The following is a 21,423-nucleotide window of genomic DNA, read 5'->3' on the forward strand; positions in this document are numbered from 1 at the left end:
GGGTGACAGCCCCAAAGTAGGTCTTGTGGTGACCCTTCCATAAACTCAGAATCCCAGAGACTCGAATACCATGGGTTATACCAGTGGATACCAAGGCTAGCAGGGCATCCACAACGAAAACTTTCCATGGCAGTTCCTGTCATGGCGCAGTGGAAACGAATCCAACTATAAGCCGTGAGGTTGTGGGTTCGATCCACGGCCTTGCTCAGTGGGTTAAGGTTCTGGCCTTGCTGTGAGCTGTGGTGTAGGCTGCAGACATGGCTCGGATCCCCCGTTGCTGTGGCTCTGGCATAGGCCAGTGGCCACAGCTCCGATTCGACCCCTAGCCTGGGAACCTCCATATGCCACAGGTGCGGCCCTAAATAGACAAGAAAAGAAAAAAACAGAAAAACTTTCCATGAAGAACAGAAAACTGGACAGGATGGAGCAGGTGCTCTTCTGCTGCAATCAACCAAGGCCAGTGACCAGAACAGGAAGAATTCCCTGCCCGGGCAGTCACCACGGAAGCACTGGTTCTCCTACCTAGAGGACGGACACCGTCCTTCAGAGCTCCTGGCCTTGCCCTTTTGCCTTCATTGCTTGTCCCGTATTGGCCATGGCCACATCTTGGCTGGGCATCGAAGAGTGTACACTTCTTGGGAACTAGAAAGCACCTCTAGGCATCAAGGGCGCAACCGCAACACATAAATGTCTCCGCAGTGGAACTGCAAAGACTTCAGGGGGGACACGGGGGAAAGGGAGAAAAAAGAGGACTGAATAAGCACAGTGGAACAGGTGAAGGACTTGATGACAAGGCCAGGCCATATTCATTTTGCGTTCTTTTTTTGCCAGTGCAGGAGCAGGAATGTATATTACCTGATGAAGGGCCATCTGTGAGTGCTTGTTTGCAGAAAGCAGGGGAAAAGGCTGAGGGCTTTTGTAGACGGATTTATTTCAAAACAACGTCATCAGGCAACAAGTTCGCCCAGGGTACTTCACTTGAAGCCAAGATTTAAAGCCAGAGGTGTTCTTAAAAAGGGAGACCACAGGAGAATTTGTAAAACTTGTGGGCGTGGGGTGCGTGTTTGCTGGACATGGCCTAATTCATGATACAGGGGTCAGAGATGGTTTTAGCTAGACATGAAAGGTTCTCACTTGACACCTAGGTGATACCATTGTTCATTGATTCATTAAGTCAATAGCCATTTATTGACTGTCTATCACACATCAGCTATTATTTTACAACCTAGGGTCCAGGGATCCATCAGTGAAGAATGCAGATCAAAATCTCTGCCCTCAGAGAGCTTATGTCATCATTGTGTGAAGGAAACCTCACCAAGGGATACACACAGTGGTTATATGTTTCATGCCAATTCATCTGCCAGTTTTGATGACATGGCTAAAATCCTGGAAAGTCACAGTCCCCCAAAACGGACAGGAGAGAAAACAGAGAAACTGAAGAGTCCAGTAACTACTGATGAGATCGAACCTTTTCAGAAAGAAAGCCCAGGACTCAATTGGCTTCCCTGGTGCATTTTTGCAGCACAGGCAGGACTCTGCTCTACCCAGGTCAACTCCAATGTCACTTCCCCTCTGACTTTGTCCAAACTAGAAAATAGGGCCACTCAGGGATGGGAGTCCTGGAGTTCCAGTCGTGGCGCAGTGGTTAACGAATCCGACTAGGAACCATGAGGTTGCGGGTTCGATCCCTGGCCTTGCTCAGTGGGTTAAGGATCCGGCGTTGCCGTGAGCTGTGGTCTAGTTCTCGCAGACACGGCTCAGATCCAGTGTTGCTGTGGCTCTGGCATAGGCTTGGCATCTACAGCTCCGATTGGACCCCTAGCCTGGGAACCTCCATGTGCCACGGGAGCAGCCCTCGAAAAGACAAAAAAAAAAAAAAAAAAAGGACGGGAGTCCCTTTGAGACGTTCCTCCTTCTCCCTGTTTAAGCTTCAGTATAGAGGGCTTGTAGGAAACAGGCAGGAGCATGACAAGAAGCCCACTTTCACAAAGAAAAGATCTGGAAATTTGTCTGGCAGTTACTCTCTGGGGGGTTCTGGGTCTCTTATTTGTTCTCAGCATCTGGGTCCTTCTCCTCTGTGCATCGTAGCGCCTGCTGCCATTCTCTTCAGTTTAATTCCCCAAAAGGGTTTGGTTTCCACTCTTGGTTGCCCCACCTTTGTTAGCCTCCCTCTCTTAGGAGCCTTCTAACAAGGTGTCTTCTATAGGTGACCCCAAAGGCAGTTTTCCAAAACACAAATCTGAAAACGTCTCACCTCTGAGAGTGGTTCCTCATTGTGTCCACATCCTCTCAGCTTGGGATCTCTAGTACGAAGGCAGGAGCTAGGACAGTTCTTTGGCAGCCAAGAGGTAACCATCTCCAGGAAGAAAGCTGCCATATGGGGGATGAGAAAGAGGAAGGATTAAAACACATGTGGTTTTGATGGTATTATTCTGACACACCCTAAGCTAGTACTGCCCATCTCCAAAATTCTTCTAAAGTAAACCATCAATGTTGTTTTGGTTTAAACCACGGTTGGGTTTCGTTGTAAACTGCAAATGACTCATCATTGAAGGCACCCTAACGGATGCAAGACCTTGGGAATAGTGTTCTGAGGATGACTGCCCTTACTCCTGCCTCTGTTGTCCCATAATTCCCCATATCACCCTGATACCTTTGGATGATACTTTCTTGAAATTTCTTGAAATTTCAGAAAGACTGCCACCTCTTTGGGCTAGACGCCTACTAGTGAGCCTCCATAGGAGCAGAGGATGATGGAATTAATCTTGGGGGGAGGGTTGGGTGGGGAGTGTCTTGTCCCACTGGCTGCTCCCCCACCTCCGCTCTGGGAGCACGCTCTCTTTGTGATTCCTGTCCCTCCCATCCCCATCTCTGCCTCCCTCCCTCCCTCCCTCCCTTCCTTCCTTTCTTTCATGCAGAAGTACCCAAGCCAGAGATCAAACCCATGCCACAGCATCACCAGGGCCTCAGGAGCGACAATGCCAGGCCCTTAACCCACTGAGCGGCAAGGGAACGCCTGCCTTTCATTATTATCTCTGATTCTTCTCACCTCCGCAGTCACCTCTTTCTTTGTCCTAATTCCTTGGGCAAGAATGGGACGCGGATGACCTGGATACTCAAATTCTTTCCCTCTTGATGTTGACAGGGTTGACCTTCTGTGTCCCGTAGAGGATGGAAGTTGAGGAAAACAGGAACTTGAGTTTGTGAAAAAGGAGAGAGTGGGCTATCCAAATGGAGTCACTTAGGCCAGCAAACCAAGACTTAACACCTAACCTAACTGCAGTTTCGACCTGTCATACCCCCCCCAACACAGACACAGACACACATACACACCCCACACACAGGGATATAAGACACTTAACCGGCCAGCCTAAAATTTTCTGTTCAGGACCAGGAAGTAATCCACTGACAGACCCTTTTTGTTCCCCTTGGGGGGTGACCTTGCGGAAACAATGCATTCTTCCCTAAGAATCCCCCCCCCATCATCTTCCACCTTTAGAAACTTTTCCTGCAGCTCATTGAAGCTCTTCTCCATTTGCTGGATGAGCTGTTGCCTGACTCATGAATCGTTCAATAAAGCCAATTTGATCTTTAAATTACTCAGTTGAATTTTGGTTGTCTAACAGGACAGAAGAGCCTTTGTTCAGGGGCTCGCCCTGTGCGTCCCTGGCTTTTGCTTCACATCCTCAATATCCTTTGTAATAACCCAGTAATGCAGTGAATACACGGGTCTCCTGAGTTTTGTGAGCCACTCTAGCACGTTAATCAAACCCAAGGAGGGGATGTCATGGGAACCTTTGATTTACAGTCGCTTGGTCAGAAGCACAGGTGACGACCTGGACTGGAGACTGACACCTGAAGAGGGTGGTGAGTCTTACGGGGCTGAGCCCTTAACCTCGGGATCTGAGGCTGTGTCTGAGCAAAGAGTGTCAGAAGTGAATTGCGGGAGTCCCCATTATGGTGCAGCAGAAACAAATACAACTAGTGTCCACGAGGATGCAGGTTCGATCCCTGGCCTCGCTCAGTGGGGTGGGTATCCGGCACTTCTGTGGCTGCAGCTGTAGCTCCAATTTGCCCCCTAGCCTGGGAACTTCCATACACCAAGGGTGTGGCCCTAAAAAGCAAAAAAAAAAAAAAAAAAAAAAAAAAAAGAAGTGAACTGTGGGGAACACTCAGCTGGTATCTGAGAATTGCATGTCAGGGGGCAGGGTGGGGGGACTTATATCTTGGAAATAGGAAAGACAAATACCATATGATATCACTTATACGTGGCATCCAAAAAATGATACAAATGAACTTATTAACAAACAGAAACAGACTCACAGCCACACCGAACAGATTTATGGTTACCAAAGGGGAAAGGGGGTGGGGGAGTGAAAAATTAGGAGTCTTCTTGGATTAACAGATAGAAACAACTATACATAAAACAGGGAGTTCCCGTTGTGGCACAGTGGTTAACGAATCCGACTAGGAACCATGAGGTTGAGGGTTCGATCCCTGGCCTTGCTCAGTGGGTGAAGGATCCGGTGTTGCCGTGACCTGTGGTGAAGGTTGCAGATGTGGCTCAGATCTGGCGTGGCTGTGGCTGTGGTGTAGCCCAGCAGCTACAGCTCCAATTTCACCCCTAGCCTGGGAACCTCCATATGCCACGGAGCAGCCCCGGAAAAAGGCAAAACGACAAAGTAAATAAATAAACAAAGTTTGGATTATAACTTTAAAAAATAAATAGATATATAAATAAAACAGATCATAAGATCTTACCTTACAGCACAGGGAACACATTCAGTATCTTGTAATAAACCATAGTGGAAAAGAATATGAAAAATGGTATGTGGGTAGACGTGTCACTGAATCACTTTGTTGTGCGGCAGAAACTCACACAGCGTCATAAATCAACTATACTCCCCTTTAAAAAATCATAAAAAGTTACAATTGAACAAGTCCCATTTGGAGTTCCCGTTGTGGCTCAGGGATAAATGAACCTGACCCGTATCCATGAGGACACGGGTTTGGTCCCTGGCCTTGCTCTGTGGGTTAAGGATCTGGCAATGCGGTGAGCTGTGGTGTAGGTCACAGATACGGCTCAGATTCTGTGTGGCTGTGGCTGTGGTGTAGGCAGGCAGCTGCAGCTCTGATTCAAGCCCTAGCCTGAGAACCTCCATATGCTGTAGGTGCGGCCCTAAAGAGGCCAGGGATCAAACCCATATCTTCACAGGGATGCTAGTCAGGTTCATTACCGCCAACCCACAATGGGAACGCCTCTCTCTCCTAATCTGCAGGGTGACCCTGTGAGGGACACCTTGAGACAGTCCCATTTTCCAGATGAGGAAACAGCCTCAAGGGAACAAGAACACGCAAGCAACTGGCTCCCACCTGCGGCCCAGCCCGGCCCTCTGGCTCCCCGTCAACCTCTTATCCATCTGTCTTCTGACTCAGAGTCGTCTTCCTCCCTCAGAGGCTCTTCAGGCCCTGGTCTGAGGTGGAGGCAGACCCAGGACTCAAGGTGGACAAGACCTTCGGGAAGGATGTGGGAGAGGCACGGAGTCAGAGCCACGTAAGCAAGAGGAGCCTAGTCTTGAACCATTTTTCTGTCAAAGCTGAGAAGCTGATGGACCCGCGTCTATAGGGGCCAGGCTTCCTCTTAAGCACACAAGGGTGCAGATCAAAGACGCCTCCTCCCTCAGACCAGGAGTCCAGGCCCCCAGCCCCTCTTCCCTCGGACCCAGGATCCAGCCCCCAGCCCCTCCTCCCTCAGGCTCAGGATCCAGCCCCAGCTTCTCCTCCCCCAGGACCCAGGATCCAGCCCCCAGCCCCTCCCCCCTCAGACCCAGGGGTCCAGGCCCCCTCCCCCCTCCTCCCACAGTGACCTTCTTACCTGCCCCTGGGGCCCCCGTGCTGCATCACTCTGGCCAGGAAACAGCTCTTCTCCAGCCTCAGTTTCCCTCTCTGGAAATGGGATCCTCTCTCTGGCTTCCCTGGGAGAGGAGAAAGCTGCTGAAGGGGAAGTCTCTCCCTGGCTCTGGCTCTGCCTCCCTCGGGCTTAGGGCCAGACCGGCCGGTCCTCTCCTCCTGGCCTCAGAGGCCCCCCAGCCCCCTCCCCGAGGCACAAGTTGCCCATACAGTCATCGCCTCCCTACCCCCCCAGGATTCGGCAGAATCTGGAGGCATAGGAGTTTTCTGGAACATGTGGGGGGGGGGAATGGTCCCGTGTAGCCAACTGCAGCCAACTTCCTGGAATTCCTAGAAGTTCAGAGGCGATCTGCTTCCAGATGTGAGATCTCAGCTGATCCTGGGAAGCCTCGCCGAGAGTCCCACCTCCCTGGGAACCCCTCACCCCAATCTCCCATGCTCCAGGGAAGGACTGGGGGGGGGGTCCCAGCTCCGGCTCCCTCTCTCCCTCCCAACTCCATCTTCCGCCCTATTCCGCCCCCTCCTCCATCCTTCCCGCTCCCACCCCTCCTCCTCCTCTGTTCCCTCCTCCCCTCCAACCCCTCTTCCCTACCTGCCCCTTCCCCACTTTCTCTTTTTTTCCACATGCACCTGCGGCCACAGTCACAGCAATGCCAGATCTTGAACCCACTAGGTGAGGCCAGGGATCAAACCTGCATCCTCATGGATACTAGCCGGGTTCCTAAATGCTGAGGCACAACGGGAACCCCATCCTCTTCCTCCTTTTCTCCCTTCCCTGACTCTCTGTGTCTCGAGACTCCCAAAGCGCATCCCTCCTACCCAGGATGCTGGGCAGAGAAATCACTCATCTGGACTCAAGTCCTTAACCAAAGGCAGGCTTCGTCCAGTGACTTCCCCGGGAGGGCCCTTCACCTGGCCTAGTTCCCCAGGAAGCCAGCATTCACGAAGGTGGGTACCTACCCGGGAGGAGGTAAATATATGCGATCAGGTCAGGCAAGCCTCAGGGGTCCCCCCATGTCTGCTGTCCCCCTCCTGCCCCTCAACACCCAGGGTCTCCTCACAGGCCCTGCGCCGCCTGCCTGTGCCCAGACCCCAGTGCCCTTCCCGTCCCCGGCTGCCGTCTGCCTCCAGGCTCACGCTGTCCGCTCTTGCTCCCCGCAAAGACCCTGATGTGAACCCCCTGCATCTCTCCCCCTGACCCCAGGGTCTCCCTATAAGACCTCTGGGGCAGACCCTGCCCCTCGCCTGCTCCCAGCCCTCCCTGTGCCCAGGATAAAATCCCAGCCTCTGAATCTGGCATTCAAAACCCTGCCTGGGGTGGGCCCTGCTGTGCACCCCATGCCACGCCTGTGCTTTGCCCCTTAAGCTTCCACAACATCCACTCCCCGGAACTTTCCTGATGGGTCAGGACATCCTTCCCTGCCTTGGCTGCCCTTTCAGTTTCACCTTTCACCCCTCAGCCCTGCCTCCCCGACCCTGACTCCTCACCATGCAGAACTCAGCTCCTTCGGGATATCACCTGCTCCAGGAAGCCCTCCGGGACTCTCCTGCCAGGCTCAGGCATCCTCGCACTGGTCGGTGGTCCATCCTCTGTTTACCCAGCTGTCTCCTCCAGCAGATTGGCATCTCCTCAAGGGCAGGGCTGCGGTCTGAGTCATTTCTGTGTGCCTGGCAGCACCCAGCTGTGAGCCCGGCCCGCCAGCGCAGAGGAGATATCCCTAGGGTGAATAAATGTTCTTTCTCCTGACTTCTCTCCATTTTGGCCTTATGATCTCCCCACTGTTGCTCCTTCTGTCCTGTGTTCCATAACCACACCTTGAGGTTTTGCGATGATGACGGAAATCTTGGGAGGGTCACTCTGGACCCAGGGTGGGACCCAAGACTGGGCACTACTAGAGCAGAGGATTCTGGGACAGATGGCTATTAGTGAGGGGAGCCGGAGGTGGTCCTACCATGACCAGTTCCTGCCTCCTAGGGAAGTGCCCGGCTTGGTCTGCCCTTGTCTTTCAGCTCCTGTCTTGGCTGCTCCCAGCCTTGGTCATCTCTCCCTGCAAGGAATTCTGGGAGACTGGACATCTGGGTCTGAGGGAGGGGGGCTTAGGGTCCTGGATTCCTGGTCCGAGGGAGGAGAGGACTGGGGCCTTGGACCCCTGGGTCTGAGAGAGGAGGGGCTGGGGGCTGGATCCTGGGTCTGAGGGAGGAGGGCTGGGGGCTGGATCCTGGGTCTGAGGGAGGGGGCGCTGGGGGCCTGGATCCTGGGTCTGGGGAAGGAGGGGCTGGGGGCTGGATCCTGGGTCTGAGGGAGGAGGGGTGGGGGCTGGATCCTGGGTCTGAGGGAGGGGGCGCTGGGGGCCTGGATCCTGGGTCTGGGGAAGGAGGAGCTGGGGGCTGGATCCTGGGTCTGGGGAAGGAAGGGCTGGGGGCCCAGACTCCTGGGTCCTGGGGGAAGAAATCCTTGGGGTTTAAAGGCCTGATCCCTCCTTCCTCATCCACACTCTGGTTTTAGCAACATTTGGTTTTATACAGCTGCTCCACCCGGCAGGGCGGGGTGGGGGCTGGGCAGCCAAATGCCCCGCTTCTGAGTGGAGCCCGGGCTGCCCAGCACCCCCACCCTGGGGTAGAGGAATCACCCTTCCCTCCTGCTCTGGGCTTGGCTCCCCCCGGAGGAGCCATCATCCTGACACAGTCAGACACCAGGCGGCGGCCCAGGCTCTCGGCAACAGCACGTCAGAGTTTCAGAAACGGCCAGCCCTGCCCTGGTGAGGTGGGTGGGGTGCCCTGACATGGGTCTTTGCACTAGCCCCCTCTCCCTGACAGCCAGGCTTTGGCAAAGGCGCAACCTGGCATTGCCCCCCCCCCCCACACACACACGATGCTTCTCCGGGGACACCCAGGGGGTAAAGATTTGGCTGGATGAGATGCAGCAGCAGCGGGAAATGAGGACTTAGAAAAACAGAGCGTAACAGAATGAGAGAGAAACACACACAGAGATAGAGCCTCGGAGATACACAGGGATGCAGAGACCAAGAGAGGGTAGAGATTGAGAGACAAGGACAAACAGACAGAAGCAGAGAAAGGAGGCACAGGCAGCCACCGAGGGGAACAGGGAGAAACAGGCAGAGAAAGAAAAACTGGGAGACAGACATCGTCAGAGAAACCCAGAGACGGACAGACGGACCACGAGACAGAGAAAGGATGCAGGGGTCAGGGAAAGAGATGCAGAGTAAGAATCAATAAGAAGAGCAGAGACAAAGCAGTGGAGAGAGATTTGGGGCTTTGAAATCAAGAAAAGGAAGGCCGAGTTCCCGTCCTGGCCCAGCGGAAACGAATCCGACTAGGAACCATGAGGTTGCAGGTTCGACCCCTGGCCTTGCTCAGTGGGTTAAGGATCCGGCGTGGCTACGACCTGTGGTGTAGGTTGCAGACACAGCTCGGGATTCTGCGTTGCTGTGGCTGTGGTGTAGGCCGCCGCCTGTAGCTCTGATTGGACCCCCAGTCTGGGAACCTCTATATGCCTCGGTGCGGCCCTAGAAAAGACAAAAGATTAAAAAAAGAAAAAAAAAAATGGCAGGGAAACAATGACCTTTATCACGGAGTCTTCTGGTCCTGAGGGGCTGAGGAGGCGGACACGCCAGGACCCCATCTCTTCGGCCCACTTCCGCCTTTGCGCTGACTCAGTTTCCCAGACTCCTTGGGGGCAGCTGACCAATAACTCTGAGCTCACCCCCCCGGGGGGCCAATCCCAGGGCTCCAGCCCCCTCCCCGGTCCTGGCACAGACGCATGCGCGCGCGCACCCAGACACACACACACACACGCAAGCACACGCAAGCACACGCACGTGGACCCCAAGCAATTAGGCGCTGAGCCGACAGACGTCCCCTCCTGTTCCCAGACAGCCGGCCTCCCGGGCCAGGGCACACACAGTCACACCCACACGCACGCACGTGTGCGCTCTTTAGTCCATCTGCCAGTGGCCGGTCCCCAGGGAATCCCATCTGGATTCCGGGGCTAGAAGGGGAGGGGAGGGGCGGGATGCGGGGGACACAGGGCTGGGGCCGAAGAGGGGGGCGAGGAGACTTGGGAATGGGAGGAAGAGAAAGAAGCGGGCAGGGGAGGGGAGAGAGGGGGAAGGAGACGTGAGGAGAGGCCGAGGGAGGTGGGGAGAAAGAAGGGATGGAGCGAAGTGCAGACATGCCGCAGCGAGCGCCGGGAGAGGAGGAGAAGTAGAGAGAGAGAGAGACGGGGCAAGAAGGGGCTGCGATGGGGGGCGGTTCGGGGGAGGAGGAAGGGCGGCAGGGACGCGGGGCAGGTGCAAAGGGGGAGCTGGGCAGGGAGGCCCGTCTGGAGCGGGGAGGCGGGGGTGATGGCGGGAAGCGGGTGGGGCTGCCCGGCTCTCGGCCGGCCGTGACCTCAGAGCCCCTGGCCCAGCTCAGCCCTGACGTCAGCCCCTCCTCCCGCCCCCGCCTGGCGCTGCTGTTCAAATCACCCTCCTCAGCTCTCGGGCCACAGAGAGGCTCTGAGCAGTGAGCAGGAGAGGAGCGAGGCCCGCCGGACCCACAGCGATGAGACAGGTGTGTGCATGACTGTGGCCGGGTAGGGGGACCGCCAGCCCAGGTGTGACCACGTGTGCGCGGGAACCTCCAGTGCTGGGGTGGTCACGTACACTCCTGTGCATGACAGGCGACCGTCTGTGTGCGACAGCGACCTTGTGAGTGTGTGTGCCATCGGGTGTGTATCTATGTGAGATGTGACATGACCTTGTGGCCTTGTTGACCTGGCTGTAAATCCGTGTGTGCCCTGGGGGGGGTGGTGGCTTGACCTGTGGGTCTAAATTTCTACTTTCACGTCGTCAGTATTAAGTTGAACCAAATGAAATCGCCACTCTGTGGTCACTTCTGACCTGTAAAAACGGCAATTTCATATGGTTCCATCTCAACTGTTTTTTGTTTTTTTTTTTTCTGAAACTTGCATCTGTCCCGTTGCTCCAGACCCTGCGATGGGTGTCTGTGTGTTCACGGCCAGTGGTGGTGTTCCTTCCCGCTGAAGGTGAACTATCTCCAGGTTCACCTGAGTGGCTATTGGGGTGGGGTGGGGGGCATGTGCCCAGGATCACTGAATTCCAAGGGCAGGTGTCTGGGATCGGCTGTCTTGGGTTGTGTGTCCACGGCGACACATGTGATCCTGAGTGACAGGATTAGAACCCTCTGGATGCCCAGCCATCTCTGATCCCCAGCATGCATTGGGCCACCCCCAAAAACTCAGGTAGGGCTAGGTTTGGGGCAAAGGGACAGAGAAGAAGAGTCCAGAAGAAATAATAATAATTGTTAATTTTGAGCAAGTACTCACACCAGGCTAAAAGCTGTACCTTAGCTCTGCCCTCAAGAAACATAACATGAGCCACATACATAATTTCAATTTTTCTAGGAGTTCCCATTGTAGCACAGTGGAAACAAATCTGACTGATAGCCCTGAGGTTGCAGGTTCAATCCCTGGCCTTCAGTGGGTCAGGGATCTGGCATTACCATGAGCTATGGTGTAGGTCACAGACACAGCTTGGATCCCGCATTGCTGTGGCTGTGGTGTAGGCTGGCAGCTGTAGCTCTGATTAGACCGCTAGCCTGGGAACTTCCATATGCTGAGGGTGCAGCTCTAAAAAACACACAAAAAAATTTTTTTTAATTTAAAAAAAATTTAGAAATTTTAAAAATTAATTTCTGGTAGCCACATTACAGAAAGAGAAACAGGTGTGATTAACTTTATTAATATTTTCTTTAACCCAGTGTGTCGGGAGTCAGCAGTTTTTTTCTGTACAAGGCCAGAAAGGGGTTTAGAGGGACATATGGTCTCTACTCCTTGGCATAGTGTGAAATCAGCTGTGGTCAGTATGTAACCAGATGAGTGTGGATGCCGAGAAAATGATGTAGGAATGCAAAAATGTGAACTTCATCCAGTTTTCATATGCCACAAAATAGTCGTTTTCTTTTGATTTTTTTTTTTTTCAAACTTCGAAAAAACTGGAGTTCCCGTCCTGGCCCACTGGTTAACAAAACCGACCCGTATCCATGAGGATGCAGGTTCGATCCCTGGCCTTGCTTAGTGGGTTGAGGATCCGGGGTTGCCATGAGCTGTGGTGTAGACCGGCAGCTACAGCTCCAATTTGACCCCTCGCCTGGGAACGTCCATATGCCATGGATGCGGCCCTAAAAAGACCAAAAATAAAAACTAAAAACGAATCTTAGCTTGTGGGGCTATAGTGAAAAAGGAGCCAGGCTTCAGCCCAAGGGGCCCGTGTATGCCAACCCACAGCTCTATTATCAAAAATATTATCATTTCAGTATGTGATCAATGCAAAGATAGTAAGGAGACATCTTTCTGTCATTTTTCTGCACTCAGGCTTCATAATCCAGATGTGCAGCTCATCTCACTCAGACAATATCTTTTCATTAGAGACACTGGACCTGTATTTTTAGAGTTCGTAAAATTTATAGTTGAAGCTTCACAGATCCTACTCGTTCCAGACATGTTTAAAAGCCTTCCAATGACTGAATCAAGGACCAGTTTCTAAATTTAAACATTTACATGGAGGAGTTCTCTTGTGGCTCAGTGGGTTAAGGATCCAGCATTGTCAGTGCAGCGGCTCAGGGTCCCTGCTGTCACACAGGTTCAATCCCTGGCCCGGGAACGTCCACAGGCCTCTGGCATGGCCAAAAAAGAAACAAACAACCCCAAATTAAACATTTACATTGAATGAAATTAAAAAGTCAGTTCTTCGGTCATAAAGGCTGCATTTCAAGTGTTCTCTAGCCACATGTGGCCAGTGGCTCCCGTACTGGGTAGTGCAAATCTGTGTCTTAGTGGTTCATTTTACTCATCAAAGGTTAACTGTATCCTCCGTTCAGGGTCTCATGAAGTTGCAGTCATGCTGCCAGCTGGAGCTGGGGCTTATCTAAGGCTCAAGAGCCTCTTCCAAGCTTACTGGTGATGGAGAAGACAGTTTAGCACAGAGGATGATGGAGCTTGAGTGACCCTGAGTGAGAGACTATATCCCCCTGTGCCTCAGTTTCCCCATCTCTAACAGGAGAGAGTAACAGTACCCACCTCCCCAGCGCTTGGCACATGGAAAGGGCTAAACGCCCACTTTGCAGACGAGAAAAGAGAGGCACCCACCCTTTCCCCTCTGATTCCAAGCTTTTCCAGCAGCATGTACTGGGCATCATCAGGCCCTACCAGCCACTCCTCCTGGCTCATCAGTCCTGGATTTTGCCATCTCTATGGTGGGGGCAGTAAACATTACCTGTCCGCCAGGGGCTCCTGAGGAGTCAAGCCGGGATACAACGTTGTGGTTTAGTGACTGGATATTCAGGGTTCAAATCTTGGCTTCTGCACGTTCCAGGCAGACCTTGGGCAGGTGGCGGCATCTCTGTGTGACTCAGTTCCCTCATCTGTAAAATGGGGATGATGATAAAAGTACCTAATTCATAGGGCTGTTGTGAGGATTAAAAGAGGTTCTTAGACTTGTGGGTACCAAGGGTAGGGGGTGGGGGGACGGATGACTTGGAAGCTGGGGATGAGCAGATGCCAACTATTATATAGAGAAGGACAAACAGCAAGGTCCCACTATAGAGCACAGGGAACTATCTTCAGTATCCTGTGAGAAACCGTAACGGAAAAGAATAATAAAAAGACCTGCTGTATGGCACAGGGAACTATATCTATTATGTATATATAATAGATATATAAAACATCTGAAAATGAATCACCTTCCTGAACACCTGAAATGCTTTCAATCAACTATGCTTGAATAAAAAAGATCAAAACGACCAAAATGATGTTATTATTTGGAGTTAGTAAAACAATATTAAGAGAAAAAAAATATGTATATAACTGAATCACTTTGCTGTGCGGTAGAATGAACACAGCATTTGTAAATCAACTACACCTCAATACAATAAACTAAAAAAATAAGTTCTAAGAGGCTTCGAGCAGTGCCTGACACATATCATCTTGCATTCTTTAGATGTATATTGTTATTATCATTCTCAACACTAAGGAATGTTTGACCGTCAGATGAATCATTATTTTTTTGTACCATTAAAAAGGAGGCGGGGAAACCTCTTAATTAAACCGGGATACTCCACTGAGTGTAATCCTCACGGATTTAAGAGCTGTTACAACGTGAAAAAAAAATCTATTAGCATCAACAGAAGCAGGCATTCAGCCCTGATGCCTGTTTGCCGCATTTCTTTTCATTCATGAAAATAACTGTGCAGCGCCCAGAGGATTTGCTGTACAAAAGGGGGATATTAGCATGGGCCTGGGAATGAAACCCAGGAGGGCTTCCCTTCCCGGAGGAGCCTTTCGGGACTCTTTTTTTTTCCTTCCTATCTCCGCTCCAGCAGGACGTGCCCAAGCCCAGCCCCGCAGCCCGCCACTGCTCCAGCCTGGCCCGGCGGGTGCTGACCATCGCCTTCGCGCTGCTCATCCTGGGCCTCATGACCTGGGCCTACGCCGCCGGGGTGCCCCTGGCCTCCGATCGCTTCGGCCTCCTGGCCTTCGGCCTCTACGGGGCCTTCCTCTCTGCGCACCTGGTGGCGCAGAGCCTCTTCGCGTACCTGGAGCACCGGCGGGTGGCGGCGGCGGCGCGGCGGGCGGCGGCGCGGGGCCCCCAGACGCGGCCACGGCGCGCAGCGTGGCGCTGACCATCTCCGCGTATCAGGAGGACCCCGCGTACCTGCGCCAGTGCCTGGTGTCCGCCCGCGCCCTGCTGTACCCGCGCGCGCGGCTGCGCGTCGTCATGGTGGTGGACGGCAACCGCGCCGAGGACCTCTACATGGTGGACATGTTCCGCGAGGTCTTCGCCGACGAGGACCCCGCCACCTACGTGTGGGACGGCAACTACCACCAGCCCTGGGAACCCGCGGCGGCGGGCGCGGCGGGCGCCTACCGGGAGGTGGAGGCCGAGGACCCCGGGCGGCTGGCGGTGGAGACGCTGGTGCGGACGCGCCGGTGCGTGTGCGTGGCGCAGCGCTGGGGCGGTAAGCGCGAGGTCATGTACACCGCCTTCAAGGCGCTCGGCGACTCGGTGGACTACGTGCAGGTGAGCGCAAGGCGCCCCCGCCCCCCGGAACCGTCCTTCCTTCGGAGCCTTGACAGTCTGGAGATGGGGAGGAACTTCTTTTCTTCCTGTATTCACTCGTCCATCTCACGGAGAGAGTCTTTCCTTCCCTCAGTCATTCGTACCCCCATCCGTCCACCTCTCCACGATGGAGGTCGCGCACTCACTTTACTCCTTCATTTATCTGTGCAGGGTAGGGATTTCGTCCTTTCTTCAGTCATGCATCCAGTTGCTACGGAAGCTGTGTCCTTAACGAACTCGTTCACTCATCCTTCCATCTATCCCTATGAATAAAGGGATTTATTCATCCCTTCAGTGTAGAATTTCTCTCTCCTTCCCTTCTTTCTCTCCTTGTAGTCTTTTCCACATGCAGCCATCTCTTCATCCAATAGAAATCATTCCTTCCTTTTATTCATCCATTCAGTGTAGAGACTCCATCCCTTTTTCATCCAGTGTAGAATCTCTTTCCATCATTCATTCATTCATGCATCCATCTATCATCCAATATGGAGACCACGCATTCCTTTATTCACTTACTCCTTAAATGTAGAGATTGGGTCTTTCCGGTCCTTCCTGTTGTCATGCATTGGATTTTCTTGCTCATTTATTCGTCCACTTACTGATCTCATCAGTACAGAGGTCTATGTCTGCATTTAGTCATCCATTCATCCATTCGACATAGTGATTCATTCATTCACGCATTGCATTAGCTGTCTATTCTGCATAACAAATTTCCACACATTTGGCAGCTTGAAGCAAACACAGTTATTATCTCATAGTTTCCATTGGTCAGGAGTCTGGACAAAGCTTAACTGGATCCTCTGTTCAGGGTCTCATGAGGTTGTAGTCATGCTGTCAGCTGGAGCTGGGGCTTATCTAAGGCTCAAGGGCCTCTTCCAAGCAGAATTTGTTTCTTTGCAGGCAGAGAACTCATGGCAGCTTGCCTCTTCAGGAGAAGGTCTCTGACTTCTAGACCTTCTTTGAAAGGGCTCACCTGATTAGGTCTGGCCCACCCAGGATAATCCGTCTGTGTTTACCTTAAAACCAACAGACTAGGGACCTTAATTATATTGCAGAACTCCTTCAGATTGCCATATAAGATAATACATCATGGGAGTTATATGTCACCACTTTTTCCATGTTCTGTTGATAGGAAGCAAATTATGGCTCTTGCCCACACCCCAGAAGAGAGCATGGATGTTGGGGGGAAGGTCATCTTAAAATGTGATTAGATATTGAAAATGACTAAACAATTCAAAGTTATGTTCGCATTGGCTGCAGACTGGCCCAGCTCTTCCCCCCACCCCTTGGTGCCCTCCCCTGGATTACCAGCGATCTCACCTGCCCCTTCCACCCACCTGACAGGTCTGTGACTCAGACACACGGCTGGACCCTTTGGCGCTGCTGGAGCTGGTGCGGGTACTGGACGAGGACCCCCGGGTAGGGGCTGTGGGGGGCGACGTGCGGATCCTTAACCCTCTGGACTCTTGGGTCAGCTTCCTCAGCAGCCTGCGGTACTGGGTGGCCTTCAACGTGGAGCGGGCTTGTCAGAGCTACTTCCACTGTGTGTCCTGCATCAGTGGTCCCCTAGGTGAGCAGGGGTAGGGCTTAGGAGGGTGATGGACGGGGCAGAGAGGGAAGGGAGAAGGGAGCCAGAGTTGGCTGAAGATGTGATTGGAAGTGGAGACAAACGTGGGGCTGGGACAGGAATTGGAAACAGGGATAAGACTGGCAGTTGGAGGTGGGGATAGTGTTTGGTGTGGGGATCGGGACTGGGGATAGGGGAGGGCTTGGGAAAGAGGATGAGATGGATTTGGAGTCAAGGTCAGGGTTGGAGATGGGTTTTTGGATGAGGACGGGTAGGGGATGGGGCTGAGAATGGATGTGAGATTGGGGACGGGTTTGCAGTCCAGGTGGATATGGGTCAGAAACAGGACTGGGGCAGATGTGGGATGGGTGTGGAGTTGAGGAAAGATTTGAGGTTGAGAACAGGATCGGGGCTGGAGTTGTCATTGGAGACAGAGCTGAGAATGGGCCTGAGATGGTTAAAGATGGGGTTGGATTTGGAGATTGGAGATGAGTTGGGTTGGAAGTAGGATTGGGGATGGTGTTGACAAAAGCAGAGGCTATTGGTCCTGTACGCCCTCCCCCCACCTAGGTCTGTACAGGAACAACCTCCTGCAGCAATTCCTTGAGGCCTGGTACAATCAGAAGTTCCTGGGCACCCACTGTACCTTTGGGGATGACCGCCACCTCACCAACCGCATGCTCAGCATGGGCTATGCCACCAAGTAAGTGGAAGGGACCAAGGGCTTGGGGGTGTGCAGAGGCCAGTGAGGATCCCAGCGAGTGTGTGTGTGTGTGTGTGTGTGTGTGTGTGTGTGTGTGTGTTTGGGGAATTCTCCAAACCTAAAGTAAATTATAGGGCAATGGGCCTAAAGAAACAAAAGGAGGATTTGCATTGAATCAATGGGCTATACCAAGTGAGAAGTTAAAGGAAAGCGGAAGATACCATAGGCACGGGGGGGGGGGTATTTGCATTGAACCACATGACTCAATGGACTCTACCAAGCAGGGCAAGATGAGGGGGGTAATTCCAGCATGAGATGGGGTGAGATGGCTCTAACACAGGGAGCACAGACTACTCCAAGTGAGGTGGGGAGAGAAAGAGAGAAATAGATTGAGGTCTAACTAGTCAGAGGGTGAGTGAGAAGGTTCACGTGGGAGGAGAGGAGAGCACGAAAACTCTAGTAAGTGCTTTCGGAAGAAAGGATGTCATGGAAGGGCATGGGCTAGACCAGCTGAAGTTCAGGGGAAAGGGATTTCTACAGAGTTATCAAGGGAGGAGTTCCCGTCGTGGCTTAGTGGTTAATGAATCCAACTAGGAACCATGAGGTTGCAGGTTCCATCCCTGGCCTCAATCAGTGGGTTAAGGATCTGGCGTTGCCGTGAGCTGTGGTGTGGGTCCAGATGCGGCTCGGATCCTGTGTTGCTGTGACTCTGGTGTAGGCTGGCGGCTACACCTCCGATTAGACCCCTAGCCTGGGAACCTCCATATACCGTGGAAAAACAAAAACAAAAACAAAAAACAAAGTTATCAAGGGAACCCATGCATTCATTCACTTGAGGAATATTCTCCAAGTGCCTCTGGTGTTTTTAAGCTCTGGGGATGCAGAAGCAAGCAAGAGATGCAAATTCATGCTTACATTGATTGGGGAGACAGATGATAAAAGGTAGGTGAGCAGAACATATCACATGTTAGGGAATGATAGAGGCCAAGGAGATAAGCAAGGCCGGGAAGGATAGGAAGCTTCCAGGTAGGGAGTGAAATGTCAAATTAGGATGCCTGAGGCCAAGAGGGATGGCGGCTGAAAACAGTACAGCTGGACCAGTACCAAGGGAGAGAGTGTCAGGAAACGACAGAGTGAATCAGGGTCCACGCATGAAAGTTGTGTGGGCCACAGCGAGAATGTGAACTAAGATGAAGGAGCCATGGTGTGTGTGGAGGGGGGGTTAGCAGAGGGGTGGCATGTCATTGTAACAGGATCCCTCCCAGCTCTTTTGGGTACAGACTCCGGGAGGAAGAGGATTAACAGGGAAGTCATGGAGGAGGCCACATGACACAGGGGAAGGAGGCCGGACACTGTCAAGTAATGCCCGTGGCAATAGAACAGTTTCAGATTAACTGCGGGAGGCCACCTAATGACCTTCCACACGAGGGATTCCGGCCAGTCGGGGAGGGATGGATTAGTAATGTCTGCTAGGGCTCTGGGAAGGGCGCTTAATGGTTCCCTTGAGAAGCTCTAACACATGGGCTACCCTAGGTAAGAAGCATGCCCAGCTTACTCCTCCCCACCGGGCCTGCCAATGAGTAAGTGCAATCGTATTCGTAATAGAGTTCTGATAGTATTAGTAATAGCGTCACTCAGGGCAATAATATTAGTAATGCCACTAGTTGCATTAGTCATAGCAAAGATAGCAGTAGCAGCTCCCATCTGTTGAGCAAGTTCTATACACTGGTCCTCAGCGCTTGGCGTTTAATCCTCATTCAATCTTCATCTATTAGGTAGGAACCAGTATCGACCCCATTTTATGTAGGAGAATGAGACAGGCGGGGACTCGGGACCTTTTACTGCAGTGTTGGCACCTGGACAAATGTCTCCCCCAGCGACAGAATACACAGCAACTATAAGGGACTAAAAATAACTGCGCGCCTGCCGTTGGGGCAAATTATAAATAAGATACAAAAAGGCCCAAAGGCAGCGGCCACTTCGGAGGTGCTGGGAGCAAAACCAAGGGGGTGGGGCAGGCTGCCTAAGCCACGCCTCCAGCCCGCCCACCGATCGGGACCCCCTGCCCTCGCTCCATTTAAGGAACCAGCTCACCCACCTTCAGAGAGCGCGCCAGGGAGCCTGTTACTTGCAGGAGGACCGCTTAAAGCCTTGCCTGAACTTCTTGTCTGGCTTCTTCACTTTCTGTTGCTTAAAAAGTCCGGCGACCTGGGTCCCTATCAAGAACCCCGAGGGCCAGAGAAGTTGAGAAAACTTTCCCCCGGTGGCCATTCCTGGCTCCCGATTCCCGTGCATCCTGATGGCTCTGTCTCCTCCCACCCGGCCAGGTACACCTCGCGGTCCCGCTGCTACTCGGAGACGCCCTCGTCCTTCCTGCGCTGGCTGAGCCAGCAGACGCGCTGGTCCAAGTCGTACTTCCGCGAGTGGCTGTACAACGCGCTGTGGTGGCACCGGCACCACGCGTGGATGACCTACGAGGCGGTGGTCTCGGGCCTCTTCCCATTCTTCGTGGCGGCCACCGTGCTGCGGCTCTTCTACGCGGGCCGCCCGTGGGCGCTGCTCTGGGTGCTGCTGTGCGTGCAGGGCGTGGCGCTGGCCAAGGCGGCCTTCGCGGCCTGGCTGCGGGGCTGCCTGTGGATGCTGCTGCTCTCGCTCTACGCGCCCCTCTACATGGGCGGCCTCCTGCCGGCCAAGTTCCTGGCACTCGCCACCATGAACCAGAGCGGCTGGGGCACGTCGGGCCGCCGCCAGCTGGCCGCCAACTACGTCCCGGTGCTGCCACTGGCCCTCTGGGCGCTGCTGCTGCTCGGGGGTCTGGTCCGCAGCGTGGTCCACGAGGCCCGGGCCGACTGGAGCGGCCCCTCCCGGGCTGCAGAGGCCCGTCACCTGGCCGTGGGGGCCGGCGCCTACCTGGGCTACTGGGCGATCATGCTGACCCTCTACTGGGTGGGCGTGCGGAGGCTCTGCCGGCGGCGGGCGGGGGGCTACCGCGTCCAAGTGTGAGTCCGGGCGCGCGGACTGCCCGCTCGGGGGGCTCTGGGAGCCGCCAGAGGAGACCTACCGTGGGAGGGGGGTCCCCGGAGCCACGAACTTGCTGGATTGCTCTGGGCCTTGGTTGCCCTCCTCTGTGAAGCGAGGGGGTCAACTCAAGACTCTTCAGCCAGGACTCTTTGGAGGGGGGCATAGCTGGGACTTCTCTCTGGGAAGGGGTATTTATTGATCAGGGTCTGGATTTTGGGGTCAGAGGTGAAAGGGGCCCCCACATGCTGTCCTGGGGCCCCCGATTTCTCCCTGTTCTTATTTAATCTCCATTTGTACTGTGTGATTAGGATATAATAAAGAATTTTATTTATTTTCTTCTGAGCCTCCCCCCATTTTTTTGAGAACTAAGGGGGCTTCATGGTTGGGAACTGGGGACTTAGTGCTGGATGCCAGCTGTCTGAAACTAGTCAAGATAACCTCCTTCCTCGGATCCTTAATTCCCCCCCCCTTTTTTTTTTGCTTTTTAGGGCCGCACCAGTGGCATATGGAAGTTCCCAGGCCCTTGGAGGTCCAATCGGAGCTGTAGCCCCTGGCCTACACCACGCCACAGCAATGCCAGATCCGAGCCCCTGTGCAACCTACACCACAGTTCACCGCAACGCTGGACCCTCAACTCACTGAGGGTTGAGGGATTGAACCCACATCCTCATGGATGCTAGTCAGGGTTGTTAACCACTGAGCCACAAAGGGAACTCCCATTGATTCCCTCTTTGGGAAACAGGTCTATGAATCCCATGGGTCAGGGCTGTCGTGAGGGTGGAATTTCTCACCTCCTCATTCAGAGCCTTATGGAGCACCTGCTACATGGGGGCACGTTGGGCAGTGTGGAGGGAGTTTTCCTGATCCGCCCACTGGTCTATTCCTGAAGAAAAGTAACATAGAGGCTCTCTCCTTAAGCCCCCAGCACCTCCCCCTGAGCTTGCCCTCCATCTCACTGAGAAAACAGAAGTGCTAAGAAAACTCAGAGCCCCTCCCCCCTTCCCACTCCCCTGCAGCGGTCCCCATACGGTCACCTTCCCCCATCACTGCAGGGGAACTGCCTGTGCTCCCAGCCAATGCCAACC

General features: G+C 53.5%; 1 protein-coding gene across 1 annotated transcript; it reads left to right on the plus strand.

The window, feature by feature from the left end:
- HAS1 (hyaluronan synthase 1) lies at nt 10,465-20,677 on the plus strand. The gene is given in 6 exon segments (NM_001136212.1): nt 10,465-10,482; nt 14,308-14,576; nt 14,579-15,008; nt 16,392-16,617; nt 17,185-17,317; nt 19,645-20,677. Coding segments are annotated over 6 exon segments (1,743 nt in total). The 5' UTR covers nt 10,465-10,473; the 3' UTR covers nt 20,321-20,677.

The sequence above is a fragment of the Sus scrofa genome, chromosome 6, assembly GCF_000003025.6.
Source record: "Sus scrofa isolate TJ Tabasco breed Duroc chromosome 6, Sscrofa11.1, whole genome shotgun sequence".
Taxonomy (NCBI): Eukaryota; Metazoa; Chordata; class Mammalia; order Artiodactyla; family Suidae; genus Sus; species Sus scrofa.